At 38.9% G+C, this 25,593-nt stretch overlaps 1 protein-coding gene across 3 annotated transcripts in view; it reads right to left on the reverse strand.

Moving 5' to 3' along the window:
• LOC117925044 (protein ENHANCED DISEASE RESISTANCE 2) overlaps nucleotides 1–25,593 on the reverse strand; it is a 130,202-nt gene that overhangs the window by 58,330 nt on the left and 46,279 nt on the right. For all 3 annotated transcript variants that reach the window (XM_034843854.1, XM_034843855.1, XM_034843856.1), the window contains exons 9-15: nucleotides 17,629–17,729; nucleotides 17,464–17,559; nucleotides 16,466–16,530; nucleotides 15,771–15,842; nucleotides 13,825–13,995; nucleotides 8,454–8,680; nucleotides 2,056–2,122 (exon numbers count right to left, since the gene is read on the reverse strand). In XM_034843854.1, the coding sequence (XP_034699745.1) occupies nucleotides 2,056–2,122; nucleotides 8,454–8,680; nucleotides 13,825–13,995; nucleotides 15,771–15,842; nucleotides 16,466–16,530; nucleotides 17,464–17,559; nucleotides 17,629–17,729 (799 nt within the window). The remainder of the gene's footprint in view (nucleotides 1–2,055; nucleotides 2,123–8,453; nucleotides 8,681–13,824; nucleotides 13,996–15,770; nucleotides 15,843–16,465; nucleotides 16,531–17,463; nucleotides 17,560–17,628; nucleotides 17,730–25,593) is intronic.

Below are 25,593 nucleotides of genomic sequence, written 5' to 3' on the forward strand. Positions count from 1 at the left end.
TATTGCAAAGGAAGTATGTACTCGACCTACTGAAGGAAACCAGAATGCTAGGATGTAAACCTTGTGAAACACTAATACACTCAAATCAGAAGCTAGGAGTGGTAGACAAAGGATATCTAGTTGACAAGGGAAGCTTCCAACGATTGCTAGGGAAGTTAATATATCTTTCACACACACACGACCTGATATTGCTTTTGCTGTTAGTACTATTAGCCCATATATGCATTCACCTCATGAAGCTCACTTAGAGGCTGCATATAGAATTCTAAAGTACTTAAAAGGAACTTTTGGAAAGGGAATTTACTTTGGGAAGAATGATGAAACAAGAATCTAAGCATATATAGACACGGACTGAGTTGGTTCAATAGAAACTAAGTGATCCACATATGGTTATTATTCATTTGTTTAGAGAAATTTGGTCACTTGGAAGAGTAAAAAACAAAATGTGGTGGCAAAGAGTAGCACAGAGGCAGAATTCAAGGTGGTAGCTCGTGGAATGTTCAAAATCATGTAGATTAAAAGGGTTCAGGAAGAATTGAAGATCACTGCAAAAGGTCCAGCCATGATGTATTATGATAACAAGGCCACGATCAGCATCTCACATAATCCAATTTATCATGATAGAACAAAGCATGCCGTCGTCACTTCATTAAAGAGAAGATTGAGCAAGGAGAGATTTGTGTGACTTATGTGCCGACCAAAAGTTAAGTAGCTGATGTCTTGACCAAGGGACTGCCGAGAATCAGCTTTGAGACAAAAGTAGACAAGCTGAGCATGAGAAACATTTACGGGCTAGCTTGAGGGGGAGTGTAGGAAATATAGAAGATATATTCTGTTATTCAAATATTTTTGTTTCATTTAAATAATAAATCTGATTATATCAGATTCTAGGAGTTAGTTGTTGTTCTTTAAAATTGATTAGAGTTTATATTTAATTCTTTTATCCTGTTTTTAGGCGTCAAGTTGTTAAGTGAGTTTGAATAAGCCTCCTAGTTTCTAGGCGGCAGAATTGTTAGCTATTCTCAGCATAAGATAATATTAACACGTTAACATATTTCCTAGTTGTCTTAATTCAATATTAACATATTTCCCAGTTACCTTAATTCAGCCTTCATCTTCACAAAAGAAGAAGAACAATATTTCCCAGAAGAAGATAATATTAACATATTAACATATTTTTCGGTTGCCTTAATTCAATAGAACCATCATCTAAGAAGAAGAAGATTTCCTACTTGTCTTAATTCAACAAAACAATTATCTTCATGAAAATGATGACCCGTCAAGGTAGTCCAGTTGGTCAGGGTGAACACAGGGAAGTGTGGTCCAAGTAAGTGGCACATGGTTCTAGGTTTAAATCCTGCCATTGATGATACTTTGAATTTACTCGATGCTAGTTGTTGCGAGGCGGTAAACACCCCAAGGTTTGGTCCCCATGGAGAGTCCTAAGGGCTTGGCCATGGAAAGTTCTTTAATTATAAAAAAAAAAAAAAAAATGAAAATAATGATAATAATAAAAGAAGAATATTTCCTAATTGTCTTAATTCAACAAAACCAATCATCTTCATGATAATGATGATGATGATAATAATAAAAAGAAGAATAAGAATATATTTCTCAGCTACCTTAATTCAACAAAACAAGAATATTTCCCAATTGTCCTAATTCAAACTTCAATGATGCTAATAATAATAATGATCATAATAATAAAAGAAGAATATTTCCCAATTGTCTTAATTCAACAAAACCAATCATCTTCATGATAATGATGATGATGATGATAATAATAAGAAGAATAAGAATAAGAACATATTTCTCAGCCGACCATCATCTTCATGTGAGAAGAAGAAGAAGAAGAAGAAGAAGAATATTTTTGTCATCTTCATGTGAATAATAACAACAATAATACTAACAACAAAAACAACAACCATATATTTCCCAATTGCCTTAATTCAACTGAACAATCATCTTCATGTGAATAACAACAACAACAACCACAATAATAATATATTTTGATGTGTCCTTCCAATTATAAGCATTAAACAAAGAGGAGAGAACCTGAAATTCTCTTCAAAGCTAAGCTTGTGATGGCCCATGAAACATTCTTCAGCTTCACTTTTTTATCCTGAGAGTTGAGAGAAAATACTTCAAATTCCTCTTTCCTTTTTAGTAGAAAATAGAGAACCGAAAGACCAATTGAGAAAAGGATGTACAATGAAGGATAGAGATAATTCAAATTTTATAGGCCTTTAAAAAATCTCTGTGTTGCATTCAATTGAGCGCTACTAGTATTCTATATCCAATATAAAGTGAGTGGAAAAGAGAAGACATAGATTCTATATCTAGATTATAAGCAGAAAATGGGGGCAAAGAAGGGGGTTAGAGGTCTTGTGAGGTGATAAGAGGATATGATATTGGGTTATGTAAAGCGACAAGGAAGGATTGAGATACATTTAATCTAAGAGTTTCGTTGTTTGTGGGAAATAAGAGGAAGGTGAAGTTCTAGAAGGATAGGTGATGCGATGATGAGCCTTTGTGTGTCTCCTTTCCATCACTATTTGCTTTAGCCCCATCAAAGGATGCTTGGGTGGTGGATTTGTGGGAGTAGGTTGGGGAGAAATGTTATTGAAACCTTTGTTTTTCTAAAAATTTGAATGATTGGGAGCTTGATAATGTAGAACATTTTATTGCTAGACTGCAAGGCAAGTTAGTGAATGGAGAGGTAGAGGATAGAGTAGTGTGGATGAATTCAAGGAAAGAACCGTTCTCCATGAAGTCTCTATATGTTGTCTTAGAGTTGGGGAGCTCAATTTCCTTTTCTGCAAGGGTCATCTAGAATACATTGGCTCTAAGGCAAGTTTCTTTGCATGGGAAGTTTGTTGGGGAAAGGTTTTGACTCTTGTCCAACTCTAGCAAAGAGGATGGACACTAGTTAATAGATGCTTCCCATGTAAAGTGGAAGAGGAATAAATTGACCACATCCTCCTTTAGTTCTACAAGGCAAGGTCCTTTGGCAATTGTTTCTGTTGAATATAATGTATTTATAGTATATAACCTTTCCTTGTTAATATAGGATACATGTATGGTAGTTAGGACTCCTAGCCTTGTATATATATATATTTCTCAATTGTAAGTAGATCATTACATTAATGAGAATTAAGGTCTTTCTTCTTTCTCTCTCTCTCAACATGGTATCAGAGCCAAGGAAGAAAACCTAATTCTTTCTTGTTTCCCGTGTCATCAACTTCGGGAAACCTTCCGGTGACCGTGTTTCATTCCGGTCACCTTCCCATCTTCCAATACTTTCCGGTCATTCGGATCGTCGACAGAAACTACTCACCGCCGGCGAACTTTTCCGGCGAATTTTACGGCGAGCTTTTCCGGCGAATTTTCCGGCGACGTATTTTTCCGACACCGACTATACCAGAAGGAGCGCCTGGAGGAGATCTACAACTTTTGTGAAGGCACCGGCACCAAAATCCATCCACGCGCCGTCCACGCGCAAATTTCCGGCCGGCGACTGAATCTCACGCGCCGGCGCGTGAGGCGCGTGAGGCTTTTCCGGCGACGCGCCTCCTCCTCCAGCTTCGCCTGACGCCGACCAGCCTCCCTACCTCCCTGGTTCTCCCATCCGAGCCCTGCACATACCTCTTTTGGGGATTTTTGTCTCCGTCGGCCCTCCAAACAGCCTTTCCGGCGAAGCTCCGACTACTTTTTCTCCACTCCAATCCCTGCACGTGCCTTGGGAAGTGTTCTTCTACCTTTCTGGTGGTACCACGCCGCGATCTGAGGCCGTCTCCCTTTTTCGGTGGTGCCACGCCGCAATCTGAAGCCGTATTAGGGCTCTCTTCGATCCAAACATACTTCATTCTCAGATAAGTAGATATGACTACTAAAAATTCCATTTTTTCCGCTGTTATATCTGGATCTCCTATGATTACTTCGGAGAAATTGGTTGGCAGTGACAATTATCTTTCCTGGTCTGCGTCTGTTGAACTTTGGTTTATAGGTCAAGGATATGAGGATCACTTGATTACACAGGAGGCGGATATCCCTGAGGTTGACCGCGTACAGTGGAGGAAGATAGATGCACAGTTATGTAGTGTATTATGGCAATCGGTTGATCCCAAGATTCTTTTCATCTTCGGGCCTACAAAACTTGTTTTAAATTTTGGACTCAGGCCAAAGGATTATATACGAATGATATCCAGCGTCTTTATAAGGTGGCTTCTGCAATTGTCCATCTCAGCCAACAGGACTTGGATCTATCTACTTATATTGGCCAGATTGCCTCTCTTAAGGAGGAGTTCTTGACTGTGATGCCTCTTACTCCTGATGTTGGGGCTCAACAAACACAGCTTGACAAGTTCTTCATGGTTCTTACTCTTATTGGCCTCCGTCCGGATCTTGAGCCTGTCCGCGATCAGATTCTTGGTAGTTCATCAGTTCCGTCCTTGGATGATGTGTTTGCTCGCCTCCTCCGTATCTCCTCCACTCAGACTTTGCCATTTGATAGCACTTCAGATTCTTCTGTGTTAGTTTCTCAAACTAACTCTCGAGGAGGCCGTAGTGGTACCCGAGGTAGAGGTCAACGTCCTCATTGCACCTATTGCAATAAACTTGGCCACACTCGCGATCGTTGCTATCAGTTACATGGACGACCTCCTCGCACTGCCCATGTGGCCCAGTCCTCTGATTCTCCGCTGCCTCAAGCTCCGAGCTCTTCCGCATCTCAGGCTTCTGTTGCCTCTGTTGCCCAGCCTGGTAATGCCTCTGCCTGCCTTACCCACACATCTTCTCTTGGACCCTGGATTCTAGATTCTGGAGCTTCTGATCACTTATCTGGTAATAAGGATCTTTTCTCCTCTATTACTACTACCTCTGGTTTACCTAATGTTACCTTAGCTAATGGTTCTCAAACTGTGGCTAAAGGTATTGGTTTGGCCCTTCCTCTGCCTTCTCTACCTCTCACTTCTGTCCTTTATACTCCTGAATGTCCTTTTAATCTTATTTCCATCAGCAAAATCACTCGTACTCTTAATTGCTCTATTACCTTTTCTGATAAATTTGTGACCTTGCAGGACCGGAGTACGGGGAAGACGATTGGCATAGGACGTGAGTCTCAAGGCCTCTATCACCTCACCTCGGATTCATCTCCTGCAGTTTGCATTTCCACTGATGCTCCTCTCCTCATTCACAATCGTCTGGGCCACCCTAGTCTCTCCAAGTTCCAGAAGATGGTCCCTCGTTTTTCCACTTTATCGTCGCTTCCGTGTGAGTCATGTCAGCTTGGGAAACATACTCGTGTCTCGTTCCCAAAGCGTTTGAATAATCGGGCAAAGTCTCCTTTTGAGCTTGTCCACACTGATGTTTGGGGTCCTTGTCGGACTGCGTCTACTTTAGGATTTCAGTATTTTGTCACTTTCATTGATGATTATTCTCGATGTACTTGGTTATTTTTAATGAAAAATCGAGCTGAGTTATTCTCTATTTTCCAGAAATTTTATGCTGAAATCCAAACCCAGTTCAATGTTTCTATTCGTGTGTTACGCAGTGACAATGCCAGGGAATATTTTTCAGCCCCATTTACTTCGTTTATGTCTCATCATGGGATTCTTCATCAGTCTTCTTGTGCTCATACTCCTCAACAAAATGGGGTAGCTGAACGCAAGAATCGACATCTTGTTGAGACAGCTCGTACTCTCCTCCTCCATAGCAATGTTCCTTTTCGTTTTTGGGGGGACGCTGTTCTTACCGCTTGTTATTTGATTAATCGTATGCCCTCCTCTGTCTTACATGATCAGATTCCTCACTCCCTTCTCTTCCCTGACCAACCACTTTATTTCCTTCCTCCTCGTGTCTTTGGTTGTACTTGCTTTGTTCATATTCTCACTCCTGGACAGGACAAGCTTTCCGCCAAAGCCATGAAGTGTCTCTTCTTGGGATACTCTAGACTTCAGAAGGGTTATCGTTGTTATTCCCTTGAGACTCATCGATACTTTATCTCCGCTGATGTCACCTTCTTTGAGGACTCACCATTCTTTTCCACCACTTCTGAGTCTCTTCCTGTTTCTGAAGTCTTGCCTATTCCCATTGTCTCCCCACCTGATGCTATGCCTCCTCGGCCACTTCAGGTTTATCATCGTCGCCCTCGTGTCGTTGCTCCTCTCCCTTTTGCTGAGGCACCTGCTGACTCACTTCCTATCCCTTCGGCTTCACCTACCCCGGCTCTGCCTTCTCCTAATGACTTACCCATTGCTGTTCGGAAAGGTACTCGCTCTACTCGTAATCCTCATCCTATTTACAATTTTTTGAGTTATCATCGATTATCTTCACCCTATTCTGCTTTTGTTTCTGCTATATCCTCTGTTTCTCTTCCAAAGAGCACCCATGAAGCTCTTTCCCATCCAGGCTGGCGACAGGCAATGGTGGATGAAATGGCTGCTCTGCACTCTAATGGCACTTGGGATCTTGTTGTTTTACCCTCTGGTAAATCTACCGTTGGTTGTCGTTGGGTCTACACAGTTAAGGTAGGCCTTGATGGTCAGGTTGATCGCCTTAAGGCCCGCTTAGTTGCTAAAGGCTATACTCAGGTTTATGGTTCTGATTATGGTGACACATTCTCTCCGGTTGCCAAGATTGCTTCTGTTCGTCTGCTTCTCTCCATGGCTGCCATGTGTTCTTGGCCTCTTTATCAATTGGATATTAAAAATGCCTTCCTTCATGGTGATCTTGCCGAGGAAGTTTATATGGAGCAACCTCCTGGTTTTGTTGCTCAGGGGAGTCTGGTTTAGTATGCAGGTTACGCCGTTCTCTATATGGCTTGAAACAATCTCCTCGAGCATGGTTTAGCCGTTTTAGTTCTGTTGTTCAAGAGTTTGGCATGCTTCGCAGTACAGCAGACCATTCAGTTTTCTATCATCATAACTCTTTGGGGCAGTGTATTTATCTGGTTGTTTATGTGGACGACATCGTCATTACAGGCAGTGATCAGGATGGTATTCAGAAACTAAAGCAACACCTTTTTACCCACTTTCAGACCAAAGACTTGGGGAAACTCAAGTATTTCTTGGGAATTGAGATAGCTCAATCCAGTTCTGCTGTGGTCCTTTCCCAAAGGAAGTATGCTTTAGACATCCTGGAAGAAACTGGTATGTTAGACTGTAAACCGGTAGACACACCTATGGATCCGAATGTCAAACTTGTACCAGGACAGGGGGAGCCTTTAGGAGACCCCGGGAGATATCGACGGCTCGTAGGTAAATTGAACTATCTCACCATTACTCGTCCAGACATTTCTTTTCCTGTGAGTGTTGTTAGTCAATTCCTACAGTCACCATGTGATAGCCATTGGGATGCTGTAATCCGCATTCTTCGATATATCAAAAGCACACCAGGCCAAGGTGTGTTGTACGAGAACAGAGGTCATACTCAGGTTGTTGGTTACACAGATGCAGATTGGGCTGGCTCACCCACAGATAGACGTTCCACTTCAGGGTACTGTGTTTTTATTGGAGGTAATCTAATATCTTGGAAGAGTAAGAAACAAGATGTAGTGGCCAGATCTAGCGCTGAAGCCGAGTATCGAGCTATGGCTTTGGCAACATGTGAACTCATATGGTTGAGACATCTTCTTCTAGAGTTGAGATTTGGAAAGGATGAACAGATGAAACTCATATGTGATAACCAGGCCGCATTACATATTGCATCCAATCCAGTCTTTCATGAAAGGACCAAACATATTGAAGTTGACTGTCATTTCATTAGAGAGAAGATCGCATCAGGATGTGTTGCTACAAGTTTTGTTAATTCAAATGATCAACTAGCTGACATCTTCACTAAATCTCTCAGAGGTCCTAGGATTAAATATATTTGTAACAAGCTTGGTGCATATGACGTATATGCTCCAGCTTGAGGGGGAGTGTTGAATATAATGTATTTATAGTATATAACCTTTCCTTGTTAATATAGGATACATGTATGGTAGTTAGGACTCCTAGCCTTGTATATATATATATTTCTCAATTGTAAGTAGATCATTACATTAATGAGAATTAAGGTCTTTCTTCTTTCTCTCTCTCTCAACAGTTTCCTTTCTTTGGGATTTCTAGGGTTCAGTCGACCATACTGAGGGAGACTATGTGGAAAGACAGAAATCGAAGGTCATTTGAGAATGACGAGGTATCCATCTAGAGTCTAAAGAGTTTTTTTCCTTAGTAATCTTCTATTGTGCATAAACTTGTACATAGGTGATGGGTCAATGTGTCTAATTGATGCGATTGATTGGTTGGGACCTTATTGAGGAGGGAGGTATTATATGTAATCCCGCCTTAGTTGCTCCTCGGCTCTTTTTGTTATTATCTTTGGCACACCACTGTACTTTGCCGTGCTGATTCACTTTTTAATATATTTCATCATTGCTTGTCGAAAAGGGGCAAAAAGATAAATTGAAAAACCTTCTTGTCAAGTTCTGCATCATTGTCGAGTTCTGCATCATTGTCATCGTCACTATCTTCATCTTCAGATAATGAATCACCAGCAATTGCATCATAGAACTCATCCCGCACTTCAGTATCCTCATATTCGGTATTGGAAACAGAACCTTCAGAGCTAGTAGAATGGACAACAGTGGTGGAAGCTTCAAATTTTAGAGCAGGATTGGCTCCAATATATTCCTTCAGACCTGAATAATCATGAAACAAGAAAATGTCACCACCAATGAAATGAATGGTTTAAAAGGTCTGACAAATATAGCTACAAGAATATACCAACTTTGTGAAGCATTCACTTGCATTCTGGTCCTAAAGGTATAATGATTCTTAGAATTGGTTTGGCCATGGATCATATTCTTGGATTGCTATAGTTATGTGCTTCTCATTATACCTATCATCTTGATCATTATATCATCCTGGATAGCAGTTCCAATGGCTGGATCTTTCCAAAAATAGGAAAAAGAAAAAGGCCACATATAATGGTTATTTCCAGAAATTCTCCCCTGTTATGAATATTTTGTATTATAAAAAATATTGCTACAAATGACCAAAGGTAGTATAAAAGTTGGATTTCATATTCCCCTAAGTCTGAAAACATTGACTAAAATTGGCTGACATTTTTTTATATTTAAATCCTTAACTACAACAAGCTTTACATCCAAGCACCTGACTGTCTAATCTCAAAAGTAACAAGATAGCTGCCAAAAAATTTCAAGACCCAACTAAAATAAAACAAAACTAAAATAGAATAAAGCTTGTGTTTAAGAGGCTAAGGGAGGGGGTGGTTTGCTCCATGTTAGATTCCATAAAGAAAGTAGTCACCTATCATATATATATATATAAACAAAGAAAACTAAAATTGAACAGAAGGAAAAATATTTAGGCCTCAGATTGAACTAATCTAAAATTCCAGGCTAAATAGTAGGCCCACTTGGCTTTTGCATGCCCTTTGAGTGCTTGTTATCAACATCCCCAAGTTAGAAACAAAGAATCCAGTTCCAATGAGAAAATTTTCACAATCTCAGCAATAAATCCTCTTCAACTACTCTCCAGAAATACAAACACTCTGCTACCTGATCTGCATAACCACCTCACCAGAAATTGCTTCTACTGGTTGCCTGCCCCAACTTACCTCTTAAACATCCATTGCATCCTCAATGGCATCTGGTTCTTCTTTTAAAGATGAGACCTAGAGGATTGTTGGAGTTGCCTCTCCATCAACCCCTCAAATGAATACAAATTACAGAAGGCAATCATTTAACTAATTGACAAATCCAATGGCAACTTTACCAATTAAGCATTGGGCTAATGTTCTTCAAACATGTTGCAATAAGTCCTACCATGAAATCTGTATTGCATCAAATGCACTAGTACCATTTCATCCTTTTTGAACTCCTTGACCCATTGACAATGATCCGTTGCATTTGCAGAGAATTCATGACATTTCTTGATTGCAAAGCTGTCCCATCTCCACCCCCTCAAGCTTTTTGGAACTATAAAGAACATGTTTTGAAGTTCAAGGTCATGAGGTTATTTTAAATGGTTCTTCCTAGCAGATTCACAGAATGCATTTTTTTTCTTTTTATCAAAAGCAAAAGATGTATCAAGCATAAATAAAAAGTTTATGAGAAGGATGAGGAATCATTCCCACAAATACAAAAACTGAACAAAATAAAACCGAACTCCTCCACTATACAAGGATAAGTATACAAAATAGATTAGACCACATAAAAGAACAAAGATATCATCTCCTCAAACCTGGACTAAGCTCCTCTCATTGCTGACCAAACTTGCTTGATCTACATGTTAGATAGTGTACAGTTATTTAGGTTATTTACTTTTCCTTTTCCTTTTCTTTCCTTATTGTATTGTGGGTCCCACTAACATGTATATATATATACCTAAGTCCAATGTGTATTATTAACAGTTTTTCAATAACAAAAAATAGGGATTCTCCCTTTTCTCTCTTTTCACATGGTATCAGAGCCTAGGGAGAAAAAAAACCCTAATTATTTCCGGTTTATCCGTGAATCCATTCTAAGAAATCTTTCAGTGACCGTGTTTCATTCCGGTCACCTTTCCCATCTCCTAAAGCTTTCCGATCAACCGTATCGCCGTTAGAAAACCCTCACCGTTGACGACTTTTCCGGTAACCTTTTTCCGTACTTGCTTTGTTCATATTCTCACTCCTAGGCAGGACAAACTTTCTGCCAAAGCCACAAAATGCATCTTCTTGGGATATTCCAAACTTCAAAAGGGTTATCGTTGTTATTCCTCTGAGACTCATCGCTACTTTCTCTCCGCTGATGTTACTTTCTTTGAGGACTCACCGTTCTTCTTCACCTCTGAGTCTTTTCCTGTTTCTGAAGTCTTACTCCTTCCCATTATCTCCCCACCTGATGCAGTGCCTTCTCGCCCACTTCAGGTTTATCATCGCCGTCATCGTGTCGTTGTTCCTCCTTCTTTGGTCGAGGTACCTGCTGACTCACTTCGTATTCCTTCGGCTTCTCCTGCCTCGGCTCTGCCTCCTTCTGTTGACTTACCCATTGCTCTTCGGAAAGGTAATCGATCTACTCATAATCCTCATCCCATTTACAATTTTTTGAGTTACCATCGATTATCTTCACCCTATTCTGCATTTGTTTCTGCTATATCTTCTGTTTCTCTTCCCAAGAGCACCCCTGAGGCTCTTTCCCATCTAGGCTGGCGACAGGCAATGGTAGATGAAATGGTTGTTTTACACTCCAATGGCACTTGGGATCTTGTTGTTTTACCCTATGGTAAATCTACAGTTGGTTGTCGTTGGGTCTACACAGTTAAGGTAGGCCTTGATGGTCAGGTTGATCGCCTTAAGGCCCGCTTAGTTGCTAAAGGCTATACTCAAGTTTATGGTTCTGATTATGGTGACACTTTCTCTCCTGTTGCCAACATCGCTTCTGTTCGTCTATTGCTCTCCATGGCTGCTATGCGTTTTTGGCCTCTTTATCAGTTAGATATTAAAAATGCTTTCCTTCATGGGGATCTTGCTGAGGAAGTTTATATGGAGCAACCACCTGGTTTTGTTGCTCAGGGGGAGTCTGGTTTAGTGTGCAGGTTACGTCGTTCTCTATATGACTTGAAACAATCTCCTCAAGCATGGTTTAGCCGTTTTAGTTCTATTGTTCAGGAGTTTGGCATGTTCCGCAGTACAGCAAACCATTCCGTTTTCTATCATCATAACTCTTCGAGGCAGTGTATTTATCTGATAGTTTATGTGGACGACATCGTCATTACAAGCAGTGATCAGAATGGTATTCAGAAACTAAAGCAACACCTTTTCACCCACTTTCAGATTAAAGACTTGGGGAAACTCAAGTATTTCTTAGGGATTGAGATAGCTCAATCCAGTTCCGGTGTGGTTCTTTCCCAAAGGAAGTATGCTTTAGACATCTTGGAAGAAACCAGTATATTAGACTGTAAACCGATAGACACTCCTATGGATCCAAATGTCAAACTTATACCAGCAGGGGGAGCCTTTAGGAGATCCTGGGAGATATCAGCGACTTGTAGGTAAACTGAACTACCTCACCATTACTCGTCCAGACATTTCTTTTCCTGTAAGTGTTGTTAGTCAATTCCTACAGTCACCATGTGATAGCCATTGGGATGCTGTAATCCGCATTCTTCGATATATCAAAAGCACACCAGGCCAAGGTGTGTTGTACGAGAACAGAGGTCATACCCAGGTTGTTGGTTACACAAATGCAGATTGGGCTGGCTCACCCACAGATAGACATTCCACTTCATGTTATTGTGTTTTTATTGGAGGTAACCTAATATCCTGGAAGAGTAAGAAACAAGATGTAGTGGCCAGATCTAGTGCTGAAGCCGAGTATCGGGCTATGGCTCTGGCAACATGTGAACTCATATGGCTGAAACATCTTCTTCGGGAGTTGAGATTTGGAAAGGATGAACAGATGAAGCTCATTTGTGACAACCAAGCCGCTTTGCATATTGCATCCAATCCAATCTTCCATGAAAGGACCAAACACATTGAAGTTGACTGTCACTTCATTAGAGAGAAGATCGCATCAGGATGTGTGGCGACTAGTTTTGTCAATTCAAATGATCAACTAACAGATATTTTTACTAAATCTCTCAAAGGTCCTACAATTAAATACATTTGTAACAAGCTTGGTGCATATAACATATATGCTCCAACTTGAGGGAGAGTGTTAGATAGTGTACAGTTATTTAGGTTATTTACTTTTCCTTTTCCTTTTCTTTCCTTATTGTATTGTGGGTCCCACTAACATGTATATATATACCCAAGTCCAATGTGTATTATTAACAGTTTTTCAATAACAAAAATTAGGGATTCTCCCTTTTATCTCTTTTCACACTACACACCAAATGCCAATTGAGCTGAATGACATTGAGAAGAATACCTTTAGAAGTGTTGGTACAAGAGGCCCAAAAAGAAGAAAGAAGTGAGATAGATCCCACAACGTTTCTGACATCCTCCACTTATTCTCAAAGATCTTAGCATTTCTCTTTCTCTCAACACGATCAAAAGCAATGTGAGACAAGTGATTTGCCAAAGAGATCTACTTACGCAGATTGCATTGATATCCATACTTCACTGTATTATTTATCCACTTTTGTTCAGACAGGGAAAGGTGTTGATAAAGGCTCATAAAAGTTTTGCAGCACAGCTGCATCTTCAACATGGTTTTATGCCATTGTTTTACGTTTGTCAATTTTGACTTCTTTAGCATTCAAGCATTTCCAAACTCTTCCAAGCTCATGTCTTTCTATTTATATGTGTAAATATTAAAACATGTGCTTACGATTTCTAAATATATATGATAGTAGAAGAGCATTAACATTTTCTTTACAACCTGTATTTAAATGGACTCTAAACACAGTATCCCACCTTTGTACAATGGTATACAACATGAAGCAGAATACTCCCATAATGAGGTTCAAAATATTCTATGGGACGTCAATTAGGCAGAGAAGATAACTTCTCCCCAATAAATGTTACAATGACAAGGAAATGTTCTTCTCAAGCTTGATTACCATCCATTAAAATAATAAAATGTATAGCCATACAAGTAAGGACAAACCAGATGCACAATTGTCTTTGTCAGGAAGGCACATTGCCCAGAAAAAGTCAAGTTTCAAAGAAACTTGGGTGGTACAGAGGCCAGCATAGAAAGAAATTTTTTAAAAATCTGACAAAGACAGACATGATTGGTTGGAACCACCTAACTTTCTGGTCCCAAAACCACCTGATTCCTGACAGTTTAGTTTGTACAGAATATAGAAGAGAGAAATGATTAGGTTAACCAACCTGCTACTTGGCATAGTAACACAAAAGGAACAGAATTTTCAAATTTCGAATGGTGATTATTCTTCCATGTAAACCAGCTAGTAGAAGGCATCTCTAATGTGTGTGTCACAAGACATCTTGCAGTGTTTGAAGCCATAGGGGTATTTAACCTTCTGATTTCCCATGTAGAAGCTACAATGCAAAATTAATGTAGGTATGAGAAAGTAACAAGTTAATAAAGGAGCAACTAATCCCCAGATAATTTCTAATAGTACGGTATAAATTTAATTATCATAAATAAACATATATGGGGTGAAAAACTGAAAGACCTCTGCATTTAGCAATGACCCAGTCATGAACAATATGTGACTTAATTCAGCAAAAAATATTAAAGAGAAATATAGAAAAGCATGCTAGTTCTTTTAATCAGAAATGAAAAATATATTGATAATAGTAAAGTTCAAGAGAAAAATGAGAGGTTCTTCCCACAAAATACAAAACCTGATCAAAGTAAAACTATACTCCACTATATAATGATAACTACAAATGAAGACATGTACAAAATATCACAAGAAACCACAATCAAACTCTCTCAAATGTTATCCGCCCCTTTCGAATTTCCTTGGATTAGCAACAGTAAGAAGCATCCCAATTTCCACTTCTCCTACACAAAACACTTACATCCAGATATTTGCTTTAAAAAATTATCCTGTTTTACCTCCATATATATGATCTTCCTATATTTTATAATAAATCCAAATCTAAAGAAATTTTTATGCTTAGCTCTACATTGCACAAAATCTTCCCTATTATTTTTTTTAATTTTTTAATTTTGATAGATTTGAAGTCTTCCCAATCAATGACTCCAATTACTGACAGCCTTCAAATCAGCCTGAGTATAAAACTCACCTTCTGTTATAAGAAACAGATTTGAAACATTTATCTACCACCTTATCAGACTACCCATTAATGATCTATCTTCAATATCCACCAAGTGAGCCAACCACCAATCTATACATCCCCAAATTACCATTCTTATTATCAAGGCCCCTGACTAATGTCTCATGGCCCCTATGTCATTAATTTTAACATTGCCAGAGAGAATCATTTGCATAGTGTTGTAACAACCTGGTCAAACCTAGCAATCAACCAGCTCTTGATTGGACATGGGGTGAAACTTTTGAAATGTTTGGACAATTGAATGGGTTAATGACCTAAGCCTATTTTTATAACTTAAAAAAATTAGAATTCCTTTTTATCCACTTAGGTCCTCTTTTCAAATTTAAACATCATTGAAAAAAAAAAATTTTTTAAATATATATTTCCATGGTATTTTTAAGGTTTCTACATTTTTAACATTGCTTATATAATTAGGGACCTTTTGAGAAAAAACCTAAAGACTGACAAGATGTGGGATGGGGTTTGGTTTTAGCATTTCCTTGTTTGATTTTCATAATAAAGCAACTTAACTAGTTTTTTTTATTGTTTTGGCCAATTAACAAGTCACTCGTATGAAGAAAGAAAATCTATGAGAAATGGCCATCATTGATTTCAGCAACTGGCTAGAAGCATGATTGGTTTCTGCGAAGCAAAATATCACCAAACAACTACAAGAACCGTATGACAAGGTGACTTACAACCTTACAGGCCTGTAGCAAAACCCCATAAAAGAAAGCCCTTCAATTGTGTATTCCAAATTTTTTTCCTTTTTAACAAAAAGGTCTCCAATTTAAAGTGGGAGTCTCTTTCATTAAGAGACTACATTAAACAATTCCAGAAAAGGTGAGATCAAGACATGTCAAAACTGGATAAGAAATCCTGTATTCCAAGTATTTTATGGCCACAGCCTAACTGCCTATTTCCTTTAACATAACAATTTATTTATTTAATCAAAACAGTAGAAAACAATGAGTGCTTCAGACAAAGATCATATATAAGTTTCCAAATTTATAGAAAGGAATTCTTACGATTAATTTTTGTTCGTCGATATCCAGATCTTGGAGGTCGCTTCTTATGTGTGGAAGGAAATTGCAAGATTGCTGCATGAGTAAACGCATTACAAAAGTTAACCAAGCAAATGGGCAAAGGAAGCTGGTTTTCTTTAATTAAGTGATGTTGTGTTTACTAACATGTAAAAGGTACATATCAACTTGACCAGCTTGAAAAAAAGTGACAGTAAAAAGGGTCTTTTTCTTTTTTCCTTTTTTTTTTTTTTTCCTAAATGCACCAAATTATATAAAAATTATCAATCTGATCATAAGAGACCTTATTGACTCGCATCAAACTCCTATCATCCTTAAGGCATGGTTTTAAGGTTTGAAATAATTCCACTGAAATAACCAAAGTGCTGATGATTCTATGAAACCAAACGGTAAACTTTAAAGAAAAGGAAAATAATTCAATTGAAATCATTAAAACTCATCAAAACTAAGTCTCTTCCATATTTTTGAAATATCCAATGTTTCATAGCCAAGGTGATAGTCCACCCACAGAAAAATTGAATTTGATCTGAGCATCATAGCATTGATGAGCAGTTGTGTACCAGCATCACTAAAAAAAATTTTAATAGCTAGAGGGCAGGAAAAGTTCATAAGATAGATGTGATTGATTAAGATGATCACACAATTTCAGCACATTAATCACAATAATCCAACTCTCTTACTATAGGTTCCATCTTGTCCACGAAACCATTGCCTTGCAAGGACAAAGTCCCTCTTTGAGTACCAACTGCAAAACATAGTATCCAACAGTAAATATGAGGTAAAATGGAGACAAACCAAATTATCATATAGAGTAAAGCAGAAGAATTAATAACTAACATGTCCCAATCTTAACTAGCTTTAAACATTATAACAAAAAGAAAGATGGTTACATACATATATTTTTAAGTATTATTATTAGGGTAGGGTATCCATTAACCAGTGGGCAGTTTGTATGTTGAAGACTAAAAATACTTGAAGTGGAATATTAACAACATACCAATGCAAGATGGCAATGTGGTGGCTATCAAGATCTCACATATGAACTAGCACATGCATGTACAATTGGTTTGGTTGAACAAATGATGGTAGCACCATGAGCTAGACAAATATCTATGACCATAGAAGTGAGCCAGATGGTCCATAAGCTAAGAAATATTAATCCATTAATAGTTTCATATTTTTTTTGGGATAAGACTGAGTTTTGGTCATTCAGTCACACAATAATTTCCAGTAGGTTAGTCAGAATAATCCAACTATCTAGATAGTTTCTTAAATTATTATTTTTATATTGTAATTCAGCCAAAAACTACACCATTTCAGAGGGTAAAAATCATATAGGAAAGAAACACATATTTAACTAAGAAGTCCACACTAATTGAATCTAAATTCACAAGGCTGGATGCCATTCCATAACACAAAGCACTTTAAAAAAAATAAAAAATAAAACAAAATAAGGAACTATCTCAAGATGGACAGGAAACATGAAATTGTCAAGCACCTAAAAGAGATCATTTTGTAAAAAATCATTTTCAATATGAGAAATGCTTATTTTTGTTCACCGAAAGAACTAAGAATCTGAATTCCAGTTCAAACAGTAGAGTCCAAGATTTTTTGACCATCTAACAGAAACTGCCTAATTGGGAGAATGGAACAGGTTAGTAAACTGAAGCAACTTTACCCAGTAAAATATTTTGGATCATATGTTCCGTAGACAATATCATAGTGCCCATCCAAAGAATCTACTAGCTCCAAATCAACTGTCAACATGTCCCACCTGTAAAGAAAATTATCAGAGAACTGAAATTGTAAACCATGTAACAAGAATATAGTCTGAGCAACTTACTCATATCTTTGATGCCGATCAAGGTTTAGGAGCACTTCAAAAACAATATCTGCATTTGCATCAATAACACCAACAGATTTCGTGAGGACACCTTTACCACTCTGCAAAGAGTAAAGCAAAATCTATATAAATAAAAAAAAGCACAAGTATGCTTATTTCAGTTCCATTGAAAGTATAGAAAAGGAAGAAAAATATTCTTCACCTTTTCATTTTTCCTTAATTTGAGAATTGGTAGGATACAACGAATATAGGAGTGGAAGACCCTAAACCATTCAACCAACTCTTTGATTCTAAGACCAAAAAAAAAAAAAAAAAAGGAAATAAAATAAATCCTAACAACCAGGATTCCAAAAAATAGTAGCCAGAAATATCGATTACTAATTATCCCAATATCTTTATTTAGACAAGAAATACTAGACTAAATAATAAATTCGAGATTTCTTCAAGTTCACTAAAGAATTCCACACTCCCCCTCAAGTCAGGGAATATATGTCAATCATTCCCAATTTGGAAATTAATGTCTCAAAGTGAATCCCTTGGTAGAGCTTTGGTGAGTATGTCAGCAGTTCGAAGACATATAGGAGTGTAAACCCTATTGATGATCCCTTTTTCAATCTTTTCTTTGATGAAGTGACAATCAATCTCAACATGCTTTATTCTATCATGATGAACTGGATTCTTAGAAATACTTAGTAGCTTGATTGTCACGTAGCATTTTCATTGAGTTCTCAGTAGGAATCTTGAGTTCTAAGAGCCTGTTGAGCCACATATCTTCACATATTTTGTGAGCCATGGCATGAATACAACTTTGGCACTGCTTCTTACAACAACTAATTGTTTCTTACTTCTCCACATAACTAGGTTCCCCCAAACATATGTGCAATAACCAGAGGTGGATCTTCGATCTATTAAGGATCCTACTTAGTTGGCATTTGAAAAAATCTCAATGTTCTTGTTTGTTTTCTTATTGAAAATAATCATTTTCCTGGAGTCATTTTGAGATATCTAAGCATCCGTTATACTGCATCAAGGCATTTGTCAGTTGGGTTGTTCATAAACTAACTACACTGACAGAGAAACCAATGCCCGGTTTGGTGTGACAAGTAAATAAGTTTCTCTACCAACCTTGGATACCTTCTTCGTCAATTGGTGCACTATCTTCTTTCATTCCAACTTTATTGGTTGGGTCCATAGGAGTGTCTGTGGACTTGCAATGAAGCATGCTTGTTTCTTTTAACAAGTTGAGAGCATAGTTCCATTATGAAACTGAAATACCCTTGCTTGAACGAGCAGCTTCCATGCTGAGGAAATATTTCAAGGCTCCAAGATCTTTGATTTCAAACTCCTTAGCAAGTATGGCCTTTAATTGGTTCATCTCTTCTTTGTGGTCACCTTTTATAATGATTCATCCCCGTATACAATGAGGATGGTGATCTTTCCTTCTGATGAATACTTGGGTGAACAAGGTGCGATCTAACTGCCCTTGTGAGTACCTATGCCCCTTGATTGCCCTTGTGAATCTATCAAACCAAGCTCTCGAAGACTATTTGAGGCCATAGAGTGATATTCTTAGTTTCCAAACTTCATTAGCATTGCTTGTGGTCTCCAATCCTAGAGGAATTTCCATGTAGGCTTCATCTTTTAAATCTTCATTGAGGAAGGCATTCTTCATATCCAACTAATGAAGAGGCCAATCTAAATTGGCTGCCAAAGATAATAACACTTATACACTTGCTTTGTATCGATTAACATTCCCATCAACCTTATATTTGACATCAAATATTCATTTGCATCCCACAGGATGTTTCCCTTTGGGAAGATCTAAGAGTTCCCAAATACCATTCTTTACAAGGACTCAAATTTCTTCACTAATGGCTTCTTTCCACTTTGGTTTCTCAAGTGCTTCTTGTATGCAGGTCGGAATCTCCATATTGGACAGGTTTGTGGTGAAGGCACGGTAACAAGGAGACAACCTTTCATAAGACCCAAAATTAGAAATTTGGTGTTAAGTACATCTTTATTTTATGCTCTTTGTGTTGGAATCTGAGGAGTACTTGGAGTGGCTTCAGTTTGACCAATTTTGGAAGGTGAATCATGTGGAAGAGGTGCAAGTAAAATGATGGTGATAGTTGGTGTGGATAGTGTGGGTAAGGTTGGCATGGTTGTGATGTCCTCATCTTGCCAAAACTGACATTCCTCCAGAATGATAGAACTCTGCCCCTGAATATGAGTTTTAGGGTAGAAGGATTGATTTTTAAAGAAAGTTACGTTCATGGAGTTGTAAAATTTCCGAGTGACAAAAGAATAGCATTTGTACCCTTATCGGTGAGGTGAATAGCCAAGAAATAGACATTTTATAACACTGGGATCAAGTTTGCTTCTTTGGTGTGAAGGAATGTGAACAAAGGTTGAGCAACTGATAACTTTAAGTGGTAAGGAGGAAGTGAGTCTATTTTCAGGATAGACTTGAGTGAGTATTTGACATGGAGTTTGGAATTTCAAGACTCTAGAAGGCATCCCATTAATAAGATAGGCAACAATAAGAATTGCCTCCCCCTAAAAGTATTTTGATACATGAGTTGTGAACATGAGAGAATGAGCTACTTTAGAAGGTGTCAGTTTTTCTTTTGGTAATCCCATTCTGTTATGGGGTGTCTATGCAAGAACTTTGATGCACTATGTCATTATGGAGAAGACAATCCCCGAACATGGAATGGAAGTACTCTCTAGCATTTTCAGTCCTAAAGATTTGTACTTTGGCTTGGAATTGTGTTTGGAGCATGGAGTGAAAGTTTTTTAAAATAGGACATGCCTCTGATTTTTTTTTCATGAGAAATATTCAAGTGGCTCTAGCGTGTCATCAACAAAGGACACAAACTATCTAGCACCTGAGATGTTACTGACACAAGACGACCCCCAAATATCATTATGTATGACAGAATGGATGTGACGCTTTATAATGTTGAATAGGTAACAATTTCAAGCATGTTTAGATGGTTGACAGATTTCACTGTGAAATGACTTTAGATTTTTATTAATGAACAATGAAGGAAAAAACTTTTTGAGATACATGAAACTAGGATGCCCTAACCTAAAGTGCCATAACATTTTTTTCTTTTTTTAATAGGTAAAATCAGAAGAAAATATATAAATATAGAAAAAAGAAGCCCAGAGGACAACTCAAGGCATATAGGAAGTATACAGTAGATGCCATAAGGCAAAGAAGAACAAAAAAAAGGGGATACAAAAAACCTCACTTACCCTCACCTAGAATCTAACCAATCAAAAAAGTCGATTAAAGGTAAAAGTCCAACATCTATATACGACTTTCTCCAAGACCAAAAACTACACACAAAAGAATTCTTCAACCTATGAACCAAAAACTCTTTATTGTCGAACGCTATTTTGTTTCTTTCCTTCCACACCACCCAAAAAAGGCATAAAGGAGTCAGCTTCCAAGCTTTTTTTCACTTCTTGCCAACAAAGGACCCATACCAACCAAGGAGAGTCTCCCTTACCGAGCAAGGGAGAACCCAAATCACACCAAAAAGAGCAAATAATAACTCCCACAAAACCCTAGTCTTCATGCAGTGGATTAAGATATGATTAGTAGACTCCTCTTTGGCTAGACAAAAGAAAAATCTATTAGCTAGGGTCCAACCCCTCCTCTTTAGCTGATATGATGTTAAAACTTTCCACCATGAGGCTTCCCATGCAAAAAAACCCACTTTGCGAGGAACATAAGGACTCCAAATGATATTCCTTGGAATACTGTAGTATAAAGGGACTTAACCATAAAAATCTCATTTTTTATCTGTTTCCAAAACACCCTATCCTCCAATTCTACACTAACCCTCTTCCCTTGAATTGTCATGAGCAATCATTCCACTAAGGCCACCTCCCAATCATTGAAAGCCATAGAAAAACGAGGACTCCATGAGGACCCATTTCTTATACTTCTCCCTTGCTTCCTTCCTAGCCTCCACCGATAAAGCTCTAGACCTCTCCTAATTATCCCAAAAATTAACCTGTTGCAACACCATACTGTTATTTTTTTTTATCAGAAACAAAGAAAAATATATTAAAAGAAGAAAAGATACAAGAGAAAGAGAAGAAACAAGAGAAAGATGAGAGGTCCTTCCCACAAAAACAAAAACTGAACAAAAGAGAAAACATCCAACTTTAGAACACTAAATACAAAGAAAAACTCCAATACTCTTAAACTTTTGAAATGTAAACTGCAATCCAGTTGAGTTGTAAAACACTAAGGAACTCCGCTAAAAGCTGCAGTACAAGAGGCCCAAAGAGAGGAATAGAAAAGAAGCAAGTCTCATAACATCTCTTCTGTTCTCCCCTTATCCTCAAAAATCCTATTGTTTCTCTCTTACCACACCATCCATAACAAAGTAAGGCAAGCGATTTGCCAAAGTGTCTTGCCTCTTAATGAATTCCCTGAACCTTTAAAAACAATAACCATCATGTCCACAATACTCCTTGGAGGGACCCAAGCCAACCCTGCTAGATTGAACAGCTTGTGCTAGAGTCCAATGGTAACAAGACAATGAAGAAAAAGGTGGTCAATCGATTCTCCATTTCCTTTGCAATGAATGCACCATTGAGGACAGAGGGATTTATAGGGTCTTCTCAATTGCAACTTGTCATTGGTGTTTACCTTCCCATGTACTACTAACCAAGCGAGGGGCTTAACCTTTGAGGGCCTTAACATTAGAGACTTTTGACAAGGCCAAGAAAATTTTTTTTACTGAAAACAAGCCTGATGATGATAAAGACCAAGCTCTTGAATTTGCCAAAGAAGGGGAGAAAAGCACTAAACTAAGGGAGGACATGATTATCTGAAGGAAATCAATTTCTGTATCAGTAAGATTACAACGAAAATTAAAATTCCAAGACAGTGGAAATGAATTGACAAGGACATTTGAGACGGTAAGGTTTTTCACAGAAATAACTCTATAAAGACCAACAAATTGAAAGTACAAAGTTTGGTTACCCCACCAAAGATCTTCCCAAAAACGGATTCTCTCCCCATTCCCCACCACTAGGCGGACAAAATGGGAGAAATCTTGGAAAACTTGAGCAATAGCCTTCCAAGGACATCTGTGTAACCATCTAACCACCATGTTGGCATCCCATCCATTAGGATGTGTCCCATAAATACTCGCAATAACCTTATGCCAAAGACCATTCCTTTATCTAGGGAGCCTCCAAAGCCATTTCCCTAAGAGAGCAATATTTCTCAAAGAAGTCTTCTCGAAACCCAAACCTCCCAACTCCTTTGACCTACAAACAACATCCCATCTGATAAGATGATCTTTCTTCCCTTCCCCCGCCCCATACCAAAGAAAATCCCTTTGCAGCTTCTCAATCTTTGAGGCTATTGATACTGGGATTTTGAAGAGGGAGAGGAAGTAGCTAGGGATGTGAGACAAACTTGACTGAATTATAGTAATCCTCCCTCCCAAAGACAAAAAGGCCTTTTTCCAACCATCCAACCTCCTCGAAATTCTCTCAACCGTAGGATCCAAAAAGCCTATCGTCTTTGAGTTCCTTCCCAATGGAAGACCTAAATAAGACAAAGGCCACTCTGACACTGTGCAATAAAAAACCGAGGCCAAACAAGACAACAACTCCTGCCTTGTATTAACACCATACTATTATTAACCTCCACCTTCCTAAACACCTCTTTATTCCAGGTTTTCAAATTGCTCTTCAAGGCCTTCAACTTTGCTGCCAAAATGAAACTACAAGAGCCCATGAAATTAAACCCTTGCCACCAACTTTTCAATAGATCCTTAAATTCCTCCTCTTTCAACCACATATTCTCAAAACGAAAAGGAATAGAGTCTTTCCTTATCCCTCTCCCATCTAGTAAAATAGGGTAGTGATCAAACACTGGTCTAGAAAGGGTGCTTTGTCCCACCCCACTAAAATTACTCTCCCAATCCTCAGACACCAAAAAACGATCTAGTCTTGACACGGATTGCCCATTCAGCCCACCATTATAGGTAAATAGACCCCCTTGCAAGGGAAGGTCTCTCAAAGCCAGCTTGTCAATCACCTTCAAGTATCTTCTCATCGCAAAAGCCAACCTCCACCTCTGTTGCGCTCACTAGGGGACCTTGTCACATTAAAGTCCCCAGCAATGCACCAAGGGTCATTCAATAGCCCACGAATAGCCCCTAACTCCTCCTAAAAAAATTCTTTGCATCTCTTCAAAATAGGACAATAAAAACTCGGAAAGACCTAATAAAATCCATTCTCCCAATTTTTAAAACAACGAGAAATCGAAAACTGTCCCACCTCCATGCCAATAATAATAATAAAAAAAAAGAACACTCTATTATCCCAGAAAACCACCACCCCTCCGGCTGCTCCCCTTGCATCTAACGCACCCCGCTCCAAAAATCTCCCCACACCAAGACTTCGCACCACCCTAATGAATTCCAAGATAACACTTTTAACTTCATTTACAACTCAAAACTCTAACCCCTTCTCTTTTGGCTACCCCACTCTCTCTGTCCCTTCCATTATAATTGATCGACCACTTTAGCTTCTTCAATTCTCGATTGAACCTTGTAGTCGAACAAAGACCCTTCCTCTTGCCCTATTTCCTTCTGTTTTTTATCCTTAGAAGCAAACTTAGTAATTCCCCTTCAAACCCTTCTATTGAGAAACCCAAGAATTTGTTGAACTTCACCAAACTACTCCCATCCCACTGGTCACCAAGTTCTTCTACTTCTTAACTAACCCCGCATCCACAGCTTTTTCTGTAAAGTCCCTTACTCTCCTTCAACCAAATCCTTCTCCTCTCCTTCTACAGCCTCCCACGCATTGCCATCAGCCAAGACAATGGTCAAAGGATCGAGGGACCTCTCTTCTTCTGCCTCAACCATCCCACCCAAGCTAGAGGACCCACTCACCACCAAGGCTAAACCAAAATCAAAAGAAAAAGGGGTAGAAAAGAGAAATAGAGGACGCACAAGACCAAGAGGAAGATCAGCATACCTAGAGGACTTTTCCAATAGCACCTCGTTCATAATCGCTGCCCTAGCAAACTTCGCTTGAGTCATCTTTGTTTGGCCAAGCATTGGGGCCAGAGCTAACATCAAGTCCCCCTCGAAGAGGCCAGAAACTAGCCTTCCACCATCTTTGTCTTCGCTCTAGGATTCCTCCTGAGCCCTAGCTTCAATCGCAAAAGCGGGATGAGCTAGTGCTTCTAAAGGGCCATCGACCTCCAAACCCATTTTACTAGGCCCAGCACCTAGCTCCCACCCTTCATCTTGGCCCACTAAAGGGCTCTTTAAAGAAAAGGGCCTAAAGTCATCCACCTTATGACCTTTCCCTTTCAAAAAGCCCAAACCCACCTTCCCTTTCCTTCCTCCAGCCAACCCACCATTGCACCCACCCAATGGCTTAAAAAAAGCCACGTTCGCCCCTACTCCTCCCCCCCACGCTCGGGAATCAAATCCACACCCCCCTTTTCAAACCTACCCTTAGACCCCAATACAGAGGATACAACAGAAATAGCAACAACTCCTTTTTGCCTCCCCTCAGAATTCGACACATCTTTTACTCCCCTCTGAACCTCATCATGCACCACCCTTCCTCTTTGAGAACCATAGGAGTTAGCGCACAGACTCTCTTTTTCTTCTTCCCTATCCCCAGAGGCACCAATTGAGTAGCTCTCACTTGTCAACACCACTTGAACAAACAAAGGATGAATTTCCCACTATAACTGAACAACAACGCAACCCAACCCCACCACTATCTCCAAAGAATTGGGTAGCTCCTTACCAACCATCTTCACTAAAATCTTGGCCCGCTGTAACTCAGAAAAAAAAGTTGTATCTTCATCCACTGCGATAAAACCTTTGCATCCATCGCTTATCTTTTTGAATACCTCTCCACTCCACATGTGAAGAGGAAGACCCACCACCCTCACCCAAG

This window comes from Vitis riparia, chromosome 11 (genome assembly GCF_004353265.1).
Source record: "Vitis riparia cultivar Riparia Gloire de Montpellier isolate 1030 chromosome 11, EGFV_Vit.rip_1.0, whole genome shotgun sequence".
Classification (NCBI taxonomy): Eukaryota; Viridiplantae; Streptophyta; class Magnoliopsida; order Vitales; family Vitaceae; genus Vitis; species Vitis riparia.